The following is a 17,083-nucleotide window of genomic DNA, read 5'->3' on the forward strand; positions in this document are numbered from 1 at the left end:
GACAGCAGGGCTAAGCAAGGCTCAGACACTACCTAAAGGCCAAACATATTTTTGTACAAGTTTAGAGTAAGTTAGTTTGTAGGAAGGATCCTCTCATAAACTGAGGGACCTGACACAAGGGAGTCAACTTGCTTTATAAAGTTCAAGAAACACAGTGACAGAACAGACCAGTGTGATGCCGAATTAGTAGTGAGCGAGATACGCAAATAATATGCCTATTGTTGGCAGACAGCAAGTTTTACTTTGGTGTTGTTCTGTTGTACACCTGACCAGGAAGGTCCTTAGGTCTGGTAGTGCACCTGAGACTGTGACTCAGATGAGTGTAACTGTGAGGATCATGTCCCTGCCAAGGCATCTGCCCATGGGACAACTGGCATCACCTATGGTTTCCAGCTTGTCCACATGTCCATTGCTATGGGCCACCCCAGTGTGGGTGAGAAAGTGATGTCACTGCCGCCGTGCTAAAAGAAAAATGAGTTCCATGAACACATGACAGTGAGAGAGCCTGGGGGTTTCCTCATGTCACACTGTCCCTGGGGTGAAAGGGAGGAGTTGCTCTTCAGTCCGAGCAGGGTGAGTTGTTCCCCAGCTCTGCCTCTGCCACTAGAAAACATTCCCATTCATATGCAAAACTTTTAACACCCCGGGCTGACAGGGCTGTCGCTGCGCAGTTATGGCACTCAGCAGCAGGGCAGGGTGCATTTCGAGCCTGTCCTGCCTCCTCTGCCTCAAAATTAACTTCTCTCAGCAGAAAGGACACTCCACCTCAAAGCTCATCTCAAGGGCTGACTGTAAAAGCAAGAGGCGCCATTTCTATGAATGAGATTGTTTTTCTAAGTGCAGATGCGGAAGCTGTTACCACCGAAATATTTAGGAAACTGGTGAAAGGAAACAGTCGAGCTGTAGGAGCAGGTTCAAGCACTCGGCTCTGGCTGCGCCCAAGCTGCGTCCTTGCCACGATGCAGCACTCCCAAGAAGATTTGACTGCACTCGGAGAAGAAGACGATTCCTTTGGGGAAGGTAAAGTCATCTTTTATTAAACTAATCCTTCTGCTGCTCAGGCTAGAGACCGGTTACTAGCCCCGGTGGTATTTCTTGTGTAAATCTGAAGTTGTCTGTGGGCTTCAAGGTCGCAGGGTGACCAGACTCTTTTTCTCCTTAGAGAATGGAGAACAAAGGGACCACAGATACAATAAAAATACCTCCAGTCTGGTTCAGCAGCTTCAAGGAAGTTACTGCAGAAGAAAACTGGGGGGGCACACAGTGTATTTTCTAAAGTGGCTGCGCTGTGCAAAGTACCACATTGGGCATTCAACACCACAGGTGCAGCTGTGGTTAAAGTAGTAGGGGCTCTTTACAGGGGCTAAAGGTGACTTGCTACTTTAATTATCTGAGCAGAATTAGCATCCTCCTCTCCAACTGCCCCAACCTGGGACACAAAGCCGGTGTGATAATTTCTTATCCCTCAAACAGCTTCTGCTTGTGCTTGATTCCTCTTTGCTTGCATCCTGTACCATCATTTACATGTGTACTGAGTGCTATCAAGTCAAAATAGCAGAAACACAGATAAGAGGGCCCTGAGGAGGAGGAAGAATCTGGCCCATGGTGTTCAGTTTCTGCCGCTGTTCACTGCTCCCCTTTGCACTCAAGCCAGGGGGAGAACTTGCTCATGCAAATCTTCTCCCGGCCCCCAGCCCTCACAGTTTCTAAGGGAATTGAAGGCACAAAGAGCTGCCTGGATCCACTCCAAAGACTGTGAACCTTTAAACTCACTTTCAGCACAGCTTCAGCAAGCCTCGTTTAAACAAAGCTCAGCTGCGGTTGGTATGGAAAACTTAGCAGTGAATAGTGCCAAATCAAGTTATCTGAGCCCCAGTGAAAGGCATCAGCTCAGAAAGAAAGCAGTCTCAATGATGTTCTCTCTGTATTCAAATAGATTTCTCACGTCACTATGCCCCCACTTCTCACCCTGTATCCCAGTCTGGGCTCAGAAGGGCAATGGATTTGCAGAAAGGAGAGGTCAGTGTATTTGCATTGTGGAAGAAATCCTGATAGTCCAGGAAGCACCTCATGCCAGTGAGCAAATCAACTGGCATTGAAAGTACCCCACTGCATTTGCTGCATCCTGCATTCAACACAGGTGGATGCTGCTTCCCAGAATAATCATCCATATGTCTGACTTGACACAGACATTTGCAAGTGCTCTGAAGAGCCAGTGGTTTTTTAAGCTTTGCTGTTTCTGAAACCTTTAGCCCATGTTCTTAATCAGAAATGTAGAAGGAAAGGAGAGAAATGTGGGCAGGTTAGTCAACATATATAATTGTGTTATCTGAAGGGAATGATACACCACTTCAAAAATCTGTTCCAGCCTCTCAGCTAAGTTGTTTCTGGCAGGGCTGATCTAGAAACAGCTAGAGGAGGCTCTGCTTTTCAAAGGCAGGAACATTTAAAAAACCTCTCCATGACTCTTCTTGGAACAGGAGGTTGGAAATAGATGATCTTCTGAGGTCCCACCCCACCTGAGGTATCCTACAAGTGTGTAAGTTGGTGACATCCTCTTCAACTCACCTACATGTAACTGGGAGCAGTTGTATCCCAGCTGCTCTCTCAGACAGAGGGATTGTTGGCTCCCAAACCTGCCAGCTGGAGAGCCCAAACAACACAGGCACAGTGCTAGACTTCCCCTTCAGCCCCCTCTCCTCTCTCTTGAACGGGTTAGCAAGGAAACATTAACTTTTTGGCTGCTATTTCTGGAGCGCTGTTGACCCTGGACAAGCCAGTGCACTCCCTCGGGCTGGGTGGGATGTGAGCAGGGAGGGGCAGGGCCCGTTTGGGTCACGGGGCAGTCCCGCCCCGCTCATGCTGCAGGAATAGGCGCCAGCCAAAATTCAGTCACAGCCAAAGCTTAGTCGCAGATTTTCAGGCATTTGTCAGGCACTGAGCTCCCAGCCCAGTGCAGACCTCAGCTCTTAGGGCATGGGCTGCTTTTTATTATTTTCCACATCCAGCTTGATTTGGAAAGTGATGATGGCAAATCTCCGTCCACCTTTTTAACTCATCCCAAGGCTTAGTTACCATCACAGTTAAAGACAGCTACATTTTATTTCTTCTAACTCTGATCTGTCTACTTTTTTGGAGTTAGTTTCCCTCCTGTCTAGGAGAGCTAAGTTCTCCCTATTGCTTGTGCATATAAAAATCTCGTATAACTATCTACAGCCAATATTCAGACCACTCTTATCCTTTGCCAAACAGACTGTTATCAATAACTGTTTCCTTATAAAGTTTTATGGTCCTTGAGATCAGTCCCTTGGAGAGATGTGGACACCAGCATGGAGCCCAGCACTCCAAAACTGTTAGACCAGGGACAAATCCACTATATATAAACATGATATGTTTACTCATACTTTTTAAGTATATATGTAATATATCAGGATCAGTTCAAGGATCTGCTGAAGTTCTTTCAGGTTGCAGCATCACATGAGAGTTTGCTCTTCTCAGATTTTTCTCATTAATCCTAAAGTCTTTCAGAGTCACATTTCTCAGGACAAAGTCAATGCTATCCTGTCAGGATGGCTTATCTCCCTTGCTCTCAGCTATCCCCATACCAAAGCCTGATAAATCATCTCGCTTTGAGTATACTCTTTTCCACTTCTCCAGACATTGTGCCATCTGCATACTCAGTCAATCACTGTTTAAAGTTCCCTTTCAGATCACTGACATAAAAATAGTTCAATCCCATGAGGGAGAACCAATCTTTGTATGTCCTCTCTAGAAACTGGCATCCTTGATGATTTCTCAGCTGGGAAAGTATGTAAAGATCTCATGCAGTACCAAATTTTATTTCTTACTAAAGTCTGAGTACACTATCAATACAATTATTTTCTCTAAATTCCTAATGATTGCCACTGATTGTACTCCATCTCCTTTAATTATGTTTATATGACTTCTACATCAGCTATTTCTTGATGAGGCCAAGACCACTGCCAGGCTATCACAGCACTAGTGACACAACATTAACTTACAGCTCTCTGAAATTCCTCTGGTGTTTCAAGTTTTCTGAAATATCAACAAGGAGTTCCTAGGATAACTCTTCTCAAAATTACAGTTTTAAATTCTCCTGGGAAAGATCAAGGGGGAAATATTTTCCCATTGATATAGACTGTCAGATGGCACTGATATTTTCCCACATGCAAACCATTTGTTGAAAACTTCTGTGTTTTCTTCAGCATAATTCATAATTCCACAATTTTCATTTACTAATTCTTCAATAGGCATTTTTTTTTCCTTATTATACATTAAAATAACAAGTCACAGAACTGGGTGTAACAAAATAGGCTAGAACTATCTTCACAAAAGTGCAGTAGGTATTCAAAGCTTTGAAACGTTCATCCTCAAAGAAACCTTGTTAGCTCTTTTCCTTGTTTTGTAATACCAGTGACTTGCACTTGACATGGCGCTCTCTCCTTCAGAGGTTTTGCAGAGATTTTGCAAGAGACTGTGTTTAGCTTCAGTGAAGCACAACTCCCTCTCCTCTACAACGTGGCCAGTGTTGAACTTTTTGAAAACAAGAGTTTCAAAAAGAAATTCTTTTAGCCTTTTGAAAGCACAGGAAGCGGTAGGGTAAATTTCTTTCAAGCCTTACTATGTTAACTCAAAGCAAGTGTCTTCAGTTACTCTTACAATTTTGTTAGGTCAAAGCACCCACTTTGGGGAAAATGCTGTTTAATTGTTTAATTTTTAGTGACTCTAAGTGCTTGAAATTCTGAAGTTATATTTCATTAAAAAGAAATCCCTTCCTCTAGCACCAGGCTTCCCCTCATCACTGCAGCCTGCAGCGATGGTGTGGATTTTCCCTGACTCTGTCTAAGGTGAGGAGCCAAGCCTAGAGAGTGAGGGAGATTTGAACATGAGTCAGCTCTCTTGGCAGACCCTGGTTTCCTGGGAGAGCTGAGGGCCCACATGGAGGTGTGATGCCACCACACCAGCACAGCCTCTGACTGGGACCAGAGGCTCAGCACAGCAGGAGCTCCTATATCAGGCAGACTTTGCAAGAATTTGCAAGTAGTCAGCAAACATGGGCAGTGTATCACAGAGTCATAGGATATGCTGAGTTGGAAGGGATTCATCAGGATCAAGTTCAGCTCCTGGGCCTGTACAGGATACCCCCAAGAGTCACACCACGTGCCCAAGAGCATTGTCCAAACACTTCTTGAACTCTGTCAGGCTGGTGCTGTGACCACTGCCCTGAGGAGCCTGTTCCAGTGCCCAGCCACCCTCTGGGGGAAGAACCTTTTCTTGATCTCCTGCTTAAACCTCCCCTGACACAACTTCATGCAGTTTCCTCAGGTCCTGTCACTGGTGACCACAGAGAAGAGATCAGTGCCTGCCCCTCCTCTTCCCCTCACAAGGAAGTTGTGACTGCAGTGAGGTCTCCCTTCAATCTCCTCCAGGCTGAACAGACAGAGTGACCTCAGCTGCTCCTCATGTGGCTTCCCCTCAAGCCCCTTCACCAACTTTGTTGCCGTCCTTTGGATGCTCTCTAATGGCTTCATATCTTTTTTATATTGTGGTACCCAGAACTGCCCCCAGCACTCGAGGTGAGGCCACCCCAGGGCAGAGCAGAGCAGGACAGTCCCCTCCCTTGCCTTGTTGGTGATTCTGTGCCTGATGCACCCCAGGACAGGGCTGGCCCTCCTGGCTGCCAGGGCACTGCTCAGATTCAGCTTGTCACCAGACTTTCCACAGAGCTTCTCTCCAGCCTCTCGTTCTCTAGTCTATACACACAACCAGGGTTGCCCCATCCAAGGTCCAGAATACAGCATTTACCAGTCACTAGAGGACACAAAATGAAGGACACACATGCAGTCAGTCATCAGGGTAAAAATAGGGGTGTTTATTTTTCGACTTCAATTTATATAGATTTTGGACAATGACCAGGGATTGGATGATGAAGGTTGCCACCTCTCCAACTACACTAGTCAAACTAAAAGTCCATCAATTGTCCCTCCTCAAGAGAGGTATGAAAAAAAAAAATCACTTTGTTTACATAATAATCTATGAAAAACTCCACTACAAAAATACAAACATCAAAAAGCTGAAAAAAATCAAAACAACACTTACCCTTGTTGAACTTCTTACTGTTCATGATTGCCCAGTCCTCTAATTTGTTGGGGTTTCTCTGCCCTTGAGGGAGTCAACAGCTCCTCCCAATTTAATGTTGTTGGCAAACTTGCATGGTATTCCTTTGAGAATTAGGTCCAAATATTTTGTTAGCACTAGCCATCCTATCCAAACTGAGAATGCACAGGAAAAGTAGAATTAAGCTGTGATTCATTGCAGATATTTTCATGCTCTACACTGATCTCTCCTCTCACCTCCACTTCCCACTTCCTGTGTATGCCCTCTGGTTGTACATGGGGTAACCATAACCTCCCTCTCAGGTCAAAGCCAACACAAAATCCCATCAGTGTTTCCAAAGAATGTGGGGGAAAACCAATACCGTCTTTTTCATTAAATTCATTGTGTGTGCTCCAGTTCAGTAGACCAGAGCGCCATTTTAGATGGGGCACTGCACAGTGTCAGAGTCCCAGGGCCCTTTCCTTGCCCAGGACTGACATGCTGTTTATGGCATACAGATACATTCCAGCACTGCTGCCCATCAAGGCTCCTGGGAGAACAGTAACTGCATCAAATGTTTAAGATGTGCTTCAAAAATGCACCAGATGCCTTTACATCCTTTAAAGCCTGCCTGTCTTGTATAAGAGAGAAAAGAGCTTTAGTTCTGGGGTTTGGGACCAGCTTTGAGGCTTAGCTGAAATGAAAGGTAGCTGCTGTACATGGTTATGTGCACTGCCTGCACATAATGAGGTTAGAGATGTTAGAGAAAACTGAGGATAAAGCCTTGGATATTAACTTATAGTTGATGCTCTTTATTCAGCAACAATTCAGGTTAAGCAACTTTTCACTTTCCCCAAAGCAATACTAGACACCTTGCTTTTCTTGGATGTACAACTGCAGTGGCTTGTCAAAACGTCTCATGGGTCATCCATGTCACAGCTTGTCTGTGACCCATGGGACCAGGTTTCTTTCCATGCTGTACTTGGCCCTGCTTTGGTGAGACCCCTCAGGTATGACCCCTCCCCACAGAGTACATCAAAGTAGTGTAACTTTAAGAGAATTATGTCTTCTAAGGATACTCACATGTTCCTATCAGTATGATATTCCAGCAGATGCCTACCTCAGAGATATACAGAGATGCTGGTTTTCCCATGTTTTCACCCTGAAGAGTTTGACATGGCTACTCTTTATCCAGCATACCAGTTCCCAATACTGCAGGAGGCTGTTGTAAGGATGAGCAGCCTTGCAATGTATCAAGCATGGGAGCTTCTCCTTCCTCACTGCTGGGAGACTGCAGATCAGTGTCCTGAAGATGTTTACAGGTCCCACCAGCCCTACCTGTCTTTTTGGCTTATCTCACATTCCTGGAGAAGTGTGTGCTGTACTCCCTGCAGCCCAGAGGATGAGAAGTCCCATCACCAAGGCAACAGTGTCTGTTTCATCCAGATACATGGATTGTAGTGAGATATTTGGCCTATAAACTCAGATTGAAGCACCTTTCTGCAAGAGCATGATCAGACCTATTTAACACCCAGGACAAGGATGGCAAGGAAAAAGGGGGGGGCTCTCTTATGGAGCTTTTTTGTTATTCCTGTTTACACTAAATGCTCCACTCACCTGCTTCTCGCAGCTGCTTCGTTTTGGTTGTAGTCCGTGGGTGGACACAGAGTTATGCAGACGGGGGAGAGAGCTTTTTGTGGCCAGAGGAGTCAGTGTGAGACGCCCATCCCCACCCCAGGCGCCCCCACACTGACCCACCCGCAGTGCTCTGGCACTTCCAGCTGTCATGGGCAGCTGGAGGGTTATTTTTAATGGGGCACTGCACTCCATATATGAAGCAGAAAGGTTTGAGCCCATGAGCGCCCCCCCTCCCCAAAAAAAAAAAAAAAAAAAAAAATTTAAATGAGAGATACTTTCTGCTTTGTCCTCCCTATTTTTTAATTAAAGACCTTTGATCTTTTTGGTGTTTCCTTCCCCATTTCTGTAAGGCAGCTTTTTTGGTTCATATCTGTTGATGATATATCTAGATCACTAATAATAACAATGAGGGGAAAATCCAGGTCAAATAAACAAGTGGCATTTAACCAGCCCTCAGAGAAAAGAGGAAGGTGTGTACAAGCCAGAGAGAAACCACGGATCAGGTGTGCTTGGGGCACCTTCTAACTTGCAAAACAAGAGTTGCACCAAAGGCTGAAGCAAAATTGCCTTTCTTTTCACACATTTTTCCCCTCCTGTTTTTACATAGCATCTTTACGAAGTTCCAAGAAACACAAGCTTTTTGTCACTCAGTCCTGTCATTAAATTCACAAAATAAATGTGCCTTGGCTAACGTGAGTGAGTGGCGTAAACAACTTCACCCCTTTAATAATTCGAGGCACGGCTCAGCCGCCTGTGAAATGAGCTTCCGCCTGCCTGGATGCTGAACCAAAGCCTTGTGGTTGGTGTACCATGGGTGTGACAGGCACAAAACAACCGGGTCAGGAAGTACAGAGTTAAAAGGCAAGGAGTGAAAACACATTCTGTGTGTATGGCTGAGGGGGGGAGAGAGAGAGGGGGAGAGTAGTCAAGCACTTGACAATGTCACAGAGGCACTAAAAAGTTGATCGTGGGAAGATTTCCCAATAGTAGGATTTCTCCTATGTCTCAGCATTGCTTGTGGGAGTGAGGGGTGTTGTCAGGCCACACAGAATTTTAAGCAGTGTGTTGTTGATATGGCATCCAGGAGCATGGAAATGGTTTGAAGCAGGGGTGATGCTGTGAAAGAATCCCTGATATATGTCTTTGGCATTTGGAAAACAGGTGAAGCAAAACTGCTGTGGAAATCCTGAGCATAAAAGGCTTTAACCTGCATAACTTATGGGGTCTGGCATTGGCTAACTCTGGTTTAATTGCAGGTAGTCTGGAAGTTGAAAAGTTCAGAGATGCAGAGCTTGGAAATGATACCTTCTAGTAGTTGATAAAAAGGTTGGAAGACCAGAAGTGAAGTAGAAAGATAGGAAGCCATAGAGTTTGAGAAAATAAACTGGTATTTTGGGGAAAAGCCCATTGTGACCAGCCCTTGCCTGAACAGATGGCAGTGGACAGACACAACTAGCTGCACACAAATTGGGGCAGTTTGAATGACCTCTATTCCAGCCTTCTCTGAGATTTAGTGTTCTAGCTCCTCAAACTGGTTACCTTATGTTCCTCTTAGTCAATAGTGAGTGTGGGTGAGAAGGAGGGAGGACAAGAAGCCCCTCCAGGTGCCAGTTCAGGGCATGGCATGGAAATCAGGATCCTTCACTGCTGGAAGACCTGTGCTCTTTCACTGACCATGGCCATCCCCTGGTGCTAGCCTGGCAGCAGTGGGCACAAGTGTGGCTGGTGCCTGTTGGGTCCACAGCTCAGCATTCCCATCCACAGGGCAACAGGAGGAAGATCCACTGCAGGAGTTAGGTACACTCATCTTTGTGATAGCAGGTTCATCGAGGAAGCCCTGCAGCAGCTGCTTACCATTGAAGTGATATTTACTTGAGCTTTGCCTCTAGCCAGGATCCAGTAGCTAAGGTAACACCCACACGGGCCTGGGTTGGGTTCCCCCAGTGCACAGTGATGCTTTTAGTTATGCCCCACTGGGAAAACTGCCTGCACTTGGTGCTGCTCTGTTGCATTGTGGTGGGGGAGCTCAGCACTCAGGCTGCTCCTGTGGCATCACTAACCAGAGCCCTGCCCTGGATTTACTGCCCATGTCGTGGCATTGCATGAGCCTGCCTACAATTAACCACAACTCATTCCACAGAGAAGAAAAGACACTCAAAACAGTCCAGCAAAATAAATGCTCAAGCCCAAAATCCCAGGTGAAATGACCACCCTGGGAAGAAAACCCCAAATTTGCCCCAAAAACTCAGACAGAGCTCTCTGAGGTGCTTACAGCAGTGCACACAAGGGCTTGCAAAAGCTCCCCTTTCATCATACCAGGCTGCACCCCAGGCCAACCCTGTCTTCCTGCCCTCCCTGTGCCCAGCCCTAAGGGAAGTGACCTGCAATGATGAGTTTTTATGCAAGTGATCCTCTCTTCATGCTGTGTTACACCAGAGTGAAAAGCCCCTAGCCCTCCTCACTCCCTGAGGAGTGCACCTATGGTTCAGGTATGACAGCAGCTGAGCGGTATCCAGGAGGTTCCCTGGCGGGGAGAAGAGAGAGGGGGCTTGGCAGGATGGCTAAAAGCTCTCTGAATATACTCAATATGTTTCATTAACAAAGACATTAAATTTTCAAGGATGCCTGCAGGACCTCAGGGAGATGAGCTTATAAAATCTCACACATGAGCCCCATGGCTTTCTCAAATTTGTGATTAAGATGCCAGTAGCTAACAAGGTTGGCTAGCATTCAGGCTCCATGGCATAAATGGAGCTTTGTTCACGTCCTTCTCATTTCATGGTAGCTCAGAGCAGTGGAAGAGCTTTGTTGTCAACGTGGATATTGTCTACAAGGCACCGTGCTCTTTTTAGCATTTGGTTGTGACTGTGTAGAAGTGCAGTTTACCAACTGAGAGCCCCTGTAAGTTTTGGAGTCCTGCTCACTGCCTTCACACTGAAATAACAGATCTCCTTTTCTCGAGGGTCTTGGAGAACAGAGATACTTTATAAATGTAGATAGATTTGAAACCAGATAGCATCTCTTAAATCCTCCTACAAACACATGCAAGGAGTGCCACACTAGCAATCCCAGCACACACTTAACAAGGGAGGCTCTTTTTTTTATTATTATTAAGAGGGGTGGGAATGTTGAAAAGAATCCATACAAAAATATTCTCAAAGAAAAAGAAAGCCACAGGAGGAGCAGAGCATTCCAACACTGCTGAGCTCAGCTCTGGAGTTGGATGTTGGTAACTTTTTTTTTTAATTTCCCCATTGAAACACAGGCAGCTCGGGAGGTCCTGATGTGCTCTGCCTCTTCTGTCACTCTGGGGAGCTTCCTGCCCACTCTATTCCCAATGCCTGTTGTGAGCCAAGGAAGAGTTAGCTTAATCAGCAACACCAGCCTCTGGATAGTGCCAAGTTGTTGTCATTAATCACTTCAAAAATCACTGCACTGAAAATAGTACACAGGGTCAGATGTTCAAAAACTGGCATGGTTTCACTGGTGTCATTTAACCTCAGCCACAAAGCCAGAACACGCCCCTATAGAAACACTTCTTGTTTGCTTTATGTATTATTTGTGAATTTTAAATCCACTCACACAAAGCTGCTCTTCACCTTTCCTAGAGGAAATAACTGCTATGAGTGGTCAGTCACCTCCAGGTGAAGGCAGGCTGGACCAACAAGGAACCTGTATCCCCCCCGCAAGACAGGCCTGGGGGTAATGGTCTGAGGGTTTGGTCAGAGCTTCTCTGTGCTACAGACCACCCCCTCTCCCTTGGAATCTCAGTCCAAATATTTGGCAGATGCACTTGGGGCTCATTACATTACAGAGGCAGCATGTTCACTGCGCTCCCCCGAATGGCATTTTGTGTGTGCTGCACTTGTTTTGTATTTGCTATATTTAAGCCACAGAAATATGCGCTGGTGAGGAAAAGAGGGAAGTGGTGGTATTTTGGAGGCAGAGAGGGAATGAAAATCATTTCTCAAAGCTGCAGTCCTCTGTGCAGAATTTTGGCCCACAAGAAGGAAAGAGGAGCATGGTCTCTGCACCAAGGACCTCAATGGGTCACCCATCGAGGGAATGATTACAAGGCAACTCTGGTGTTACACTAACATAACTAAGGATGGAAATTGCTTGGAGCCTTTGCAACTGGGGACTCCTTCTGAGTGAAACTGCCCTGTTAGGGACATGCAGGGAGATAGGTGTGCAGCACTGCAGGATTCATACACAGAACTAGATTTTTAAACTTGCCTGGCATTATTTGCTCCTTTGCTTCCACCCCAGCCTTTGCAGCTTTCTTCTACCTGGCCATCATTTTCCCCAGACCATGCTCATCACCCCTGCAGCTCCTTCTTTCTATAACCTGTGGGGCTCACAGAGCAGCAGGAAGGCAAGGCCTGTCTCTACACTGCTGCTGGAGGTCACAGCAAGGCAGGCCAAAGTCCTGGGTTCTCCTGATTTGCTCTTTCAGTCATAGACTAAGGATATCTTTGATGTTTGCTAACATGTCCTATAGTGTCTTCCCCCATATTATACAATCTTTCATGGTCCTTCCAGGCCACTCTTCTGCTTCATATCATGGGGTGGAGGAGAACCAGAGTGTGCTTGGGCATGTATAAAGAAAGGTTTTCTCCTCCTCTGTGCTTTAGAGCTTGCCTAAAATTTGCCTCTCAAATGCAGGTGAGGGTGCAAGAGGAGTGTGGAGGTGAACATAGGCTGGGAACACCTTTTAACTGTAGTCCTGATGTAACCAGCAAGTTTCAGCAGCAGGCATTACTGCTTGATAACATGGGAAGAGGTGGGCACAGACCCTAAGAGAACCCCAAAGAGATTCAGAATCTCAGCTTGCTGTCATGATGGACGGTGAAGGTTATAGCAGGGAGACAGGTCTGGGCATTTGAGAGCCAAGAAACAAGTAAGAGGCAAGAGATTACCTAATGATTCTGTAGGATTCCAGCGAGGAAGCTAGGAACATATTGACTTGCTGTCTACAAAGCTGATTCCTGGAAATGGTCTAACAGGGCTTTTTTGATCTTAAGCATGTTGGTTGTACTGAGACAGGCAGCTCTGAGCAGGAATCTCACATGCTGCAGACCCATGGAAAGCAATGTGTTCCACTCCCTGCACTCCTCTGGGCAAGTTGGTTTCATGGGTATCCAGCAGCAGGACTTCAAACCAGCCCATTCCCAGCAGCATGGATGACATAGTCCTGCAGTCATCTCCCAAAAAGCAGGCTGATAGTGCCATACCTGTCTCTCCAAGTCTCCAATCCCTCCCATAGCAGCTTCGATCATCTCATAGTGTGGCTGACTTCCAGCTGTCCAGGAAAGCAAAAATCAGTTTCCAGCAGTTTTTCAGGTGCCTTAAGTAGAAAACAAGGAATGATTTTCAAAAACAAGAGACAGAGAAAAAATAAGGCTAGAGCTGCAGTACTAGACACTCCATCCACACACTTGGTGTGCACTTAAGAGCTGCTCAGCCAGCCCTGGTTGCTAAGCAGTCTGAGAAACTGGAATGTGCTGCTCCCTCCAACCCTGCATGAGCATTGCCACATAAAACCTGCCCAGAAGAGGCATCAGTACTGATTCTGAAACAGGTTCTGGGGAAAAAATTGCAATTGGTGGCTCCTTTGTCCTGCTCCCCCAAGTTATACAAGTGAGGGTAGGTAGGGTGTGTGCTTGTGCATACACCTCCCAAACATCAAATGCTGCCAGAGGCACAGACCATTGTGGGAAGTGTTCTTGATCTGAAGGCAGCTATCTCAGACCACCACAAATGCAGCCAGGTGGGACAAAGAGCAGATAAAAAAAGGATTACCTAGGGAAAGTGTTATCTCTCTGGTATGTCAAAAGCTAAAGATGACTCCCCTTTCTGTCCCTGGCCCTCTCCCTCTGTATCCATAGCTGTTCCTTGGCATACCAAGTGTGTCCTGACCACCATGCCACAGGACACAACCACTCCATTATGCTTCAGTCATTCCCAAAGATCCAGCTGTGCTGAACATCTGACCAAAAGTCCCAAATGGAATTTGTTCCTGAATCACTGCAGAAGATCAGCAGTAGTAACTTTTCCCCACAAAGCGCCCCAGAGCAGCAAGTGGAAAGACTTGCAAAAACACCATCATGAGAAATGAGGAACTTGAGGGTGGAGCAGCAAGAGAGTGATGGGAAGTAAAACAGGGGAAATGATTGCATAGTGGTTAGAGGAGAGAAAAACAAGTGGGTATCAAACTCCTCTAGAAAGAGAGCAAGAAGTGTTACAGGATGACAATGAGTGTCCAACAAACTGGACAGAGAAGGTATAAGGAATGGAGTCAACCCAAAGAGCAGCATGGCCAGGGTGCAGGAGGAGAATTGTGGCAACACCTTAATGTGTATAGTTGGAAAGAATAATGTCAAACTTGCATATGGTCAGGATGTTAAAGCTCACGTCTTGCCCAGATTGGTCATGACAGGGGTCAGGGTCTTGTCTTTTACCTCTCCCCTGAAAGCTTTCCCAAGTGATGGTTCCAGCACCTGCCATGTTCCCCATTCTCAAATATGATCATTCATCTGTATTTTTGGACCAAGATCCCCAGGTAAGAGCAGTGAGGTTTGCACCCTCACAGTGAGAAGACTCCCCTAGGTGTGATACCTGCTGGAGATGTCCTGTGGGATGTCCATCAGCAATATGAAGATGTGTTGTGCATCTCTTCTAAGCATGGGAGTTACACAGAAACACAGCAAAGACAAGTTATATCAGGAAAAAACAGGTATAAATTGTCTTCCTTAAAGGCTAGGGCAGGCCTGATCAACCTCAGACACCCAAAGCTCAAAGTTGTGGTCTGCTCAACCATTCCCCCTCATCACCTCCTTTGGCCTTTTGCTGCTCTGAACATCCTAACAAGAGACCTCCATGCAAATTGCTGTCTGCTTGCTCTGCCGAGCACTGCCACCCACCACCAGTCCTTGCTTTCAGGTGTATGAGGTCACCCAGGCCTGAGCTAAGTCTTTTTATCTGCATAACAGACACACATCCCCACGGCAAGTAGGGAAATTTCAACAATATCCCACTTTTTCGGGGGGGGATCCACATAGAGCCCTCCCACACAATATCTTATGGGGAAAAGAGAGTTTCCTCTGGATGTCTGTCCAGACTACTGATCGTGCACTCACTTTCCAGGTTTGTCTAGGTCTGCAATGGACCTGAAAGCCTCGTGCTCTCTTGATTCAGGAGATTAGTGGGCTGCTCTGTGTGGCAATGGGAAAAGTGAAGTCCCTCTCGATATATCCACCCCCCAGAGCGATGTGTAACTGATGCATATCAGCCAGAAAATCCTGCTCAGCCCTTTCAAGCAGCTTTCTGAGTGCCTGGGAGGAGCAGAGCATTTAGGTATTCTCAGACTATAATCTCTTCTCTGATAATCCTGATTTACTCTTTGGCCTGGAAGCAAAGGCTAATGGAAAGCAAAGTGCTTCAGCAAAGCTCAGCAGGTAATTTAGTAGCTCTGGTTTAGTTGTCTCAAGTATAATGTGGGGTTACCACTGCTGAGAATTAATGTTTGTGAAGGTGCACTGGAGCTGTCACAGAGATAGAAGCACACCATAATTGTCAATTACTGCTTTGAAAAGGTCACTGTTTTCTGGAGACAAAGCTAAAATCAGCTGTTGTCACTTAGAAATTTCACTGGGGACACTCACGATGACCTATTTTTAACATAACAGAGGACTACGCTGCAATACCGTGAATAATTTATAGGCATAGTAGCATGATCACAGCCACAATACAACGGCAGCTCCAGTTCCTGCCTGATGATGGAGGGAGACAGAGCTCTCTGGCAATTTCCACTGAATTAGCAAAACAAGACACACGTGGAATGACTGTCCCAGCCTTTCAAAAGCATGTGTGTCAGGATGAATACATGTCCAGGAGGACTAAGTGGGGCAAAGATTTTATCTAGAGCATCCATAAACCTACTCAGTCTCCCAGCTGTTTCAACAAGCACTGGGGGCAGAGAAGTGGGAGTGTATGTAGGGCTTGGCATGATGGGGAGGAGGAGGGTAGCTTTCTGCGTTTGCTATGCTAAACTATATTGAGAAACCAAGAGAAACAGCTCCTACATCCCTATCACATGTATTTGCATAGGATAGAGGGTATTTCCTTGAAAGAGGAGGCTGCAATATGAATGAGGTAATTTGCATCTGCAACCTTAAGTGCAAAATATCTTCTGCAAGATAAGATCAAAAAGGCCAGAGGGAATCGGTAACAATTGACCAGAACTGTAGGAGGCTCCAGGTTGAAGTAAGATGTTGCAATTAGTCGATGGCACCGAAAACCTTTAACAAATTAACCAGGCTTCCACAGTGAGAGCTGCCATCCCCTAAAAGGCTGAAATGGACTCAAACACATATTAAGTGTGCATGATGAGACGTTTATAGCTTTCAGCGTTGCCACAAATATTTCCTCTCCTCTTTCCCTGGCATTCCATAGCCCAAAGTGCACAGCTGCTTCTTCCAGAAAGCGACTCCTGTGCCTTTGCCGCAGAGTTCACATCCTATGTGACACACATGAAACGGGGGAATAGTTGATTCAGTCAGAAATGTAGAAAGGTCACCCTTAAAATTTTGCCTTGGAGCTACAGCAGTGACACTCTATTGACAACAGCCCCTACACTTTTTCTAGTGGAGAAATGGGTGCCTCTGGAAATAGCACAGCCCTGACGGCTGTAGAGCCTGTCTGAACTCAGAAACCTTGGAAACAGCCTGCAGGCCCCAGAGGTCCACACAGCAGTGTGAAGAGCATCCTTCTCTGCTATTACTAAATCTGGAGTAATTTTCTCTCATTTCTACTTTCTAAAGGCTACAGGGTTTATTTTCAGCATACAATATAAATAACTTATGTTCATTATGCCTGCTGAAAATTACTTAAGATGATAGGTCATCTGGAATTGGCAGCTTGGATTTTTTTTATTCAGGGACAGTTTTGGGGGGTGGTAATACATGCACAATGCTCTGTAAAAACCTAGCTCTGTCTTCCTTGTCAATTGCTGACACAGTATCATCCTCTGTGTGACAGGTCAGTGTACTCAGTGAAAAATATTTGCATTTGAAGTGGTGAGTCTATCTCTCCTGACCCAAAAGATACAAGAATATGGGAAGGGTATCAACATTGACTTCTCAAGCCTCCTTCTGAATTGTGTCTGTTTACCAACCCCATAGATTTGCCAGGGATTCCCTCTGCCCCTCACTCCCTTTTCCCCCTTCCCCTAAAAAAGAAGCACTTGCAGCTGTTTAAGAGGCACAAGGGAGAGCTTGTTGAAGGACCCTACAACAGTTTTAAATGCTGGCAGAGGAACAGCAAATCG

General features: G+C 45.9%; 1 protein-coding gene across 1 annotated transcript in view; it reads left to right on the forward strand.

The window, feature by feature from the left end:
* Positions 1-765: 765 nt before the first annotated feature.
* RIPOR2 (RHO family interacting cell polarization regulator 2) overlaps positions 766-17,083 on the forward strand; it is a 69,097-nt gene continuing 52,779 nt past the window's right edge. The window contains exon 1 of the mRNA XM_083868221.1: positions 766-1,020. Within this exon, the coding sequence (XP_083724347.1) occupies positions 816-1,020 (205 nt within the window). The 5' untranslated portion in view covers positions 766-815. The remainder of the gene's footprint in view (positions 1,021-17,083) is intronic.

The sequence above is a fragment of the Zosterops lateralis genome (genome assembly GCF_965231275.1).
Source record: "Zosterops lateralis genome assembly, chromosome: 1".
Classification (NCBI taxonomy): Eukaryota; Metazoa; Chordata; class Aves; order Passeriformes; family Zosteropidae; genus Zosterops; species Zosterops lateralis.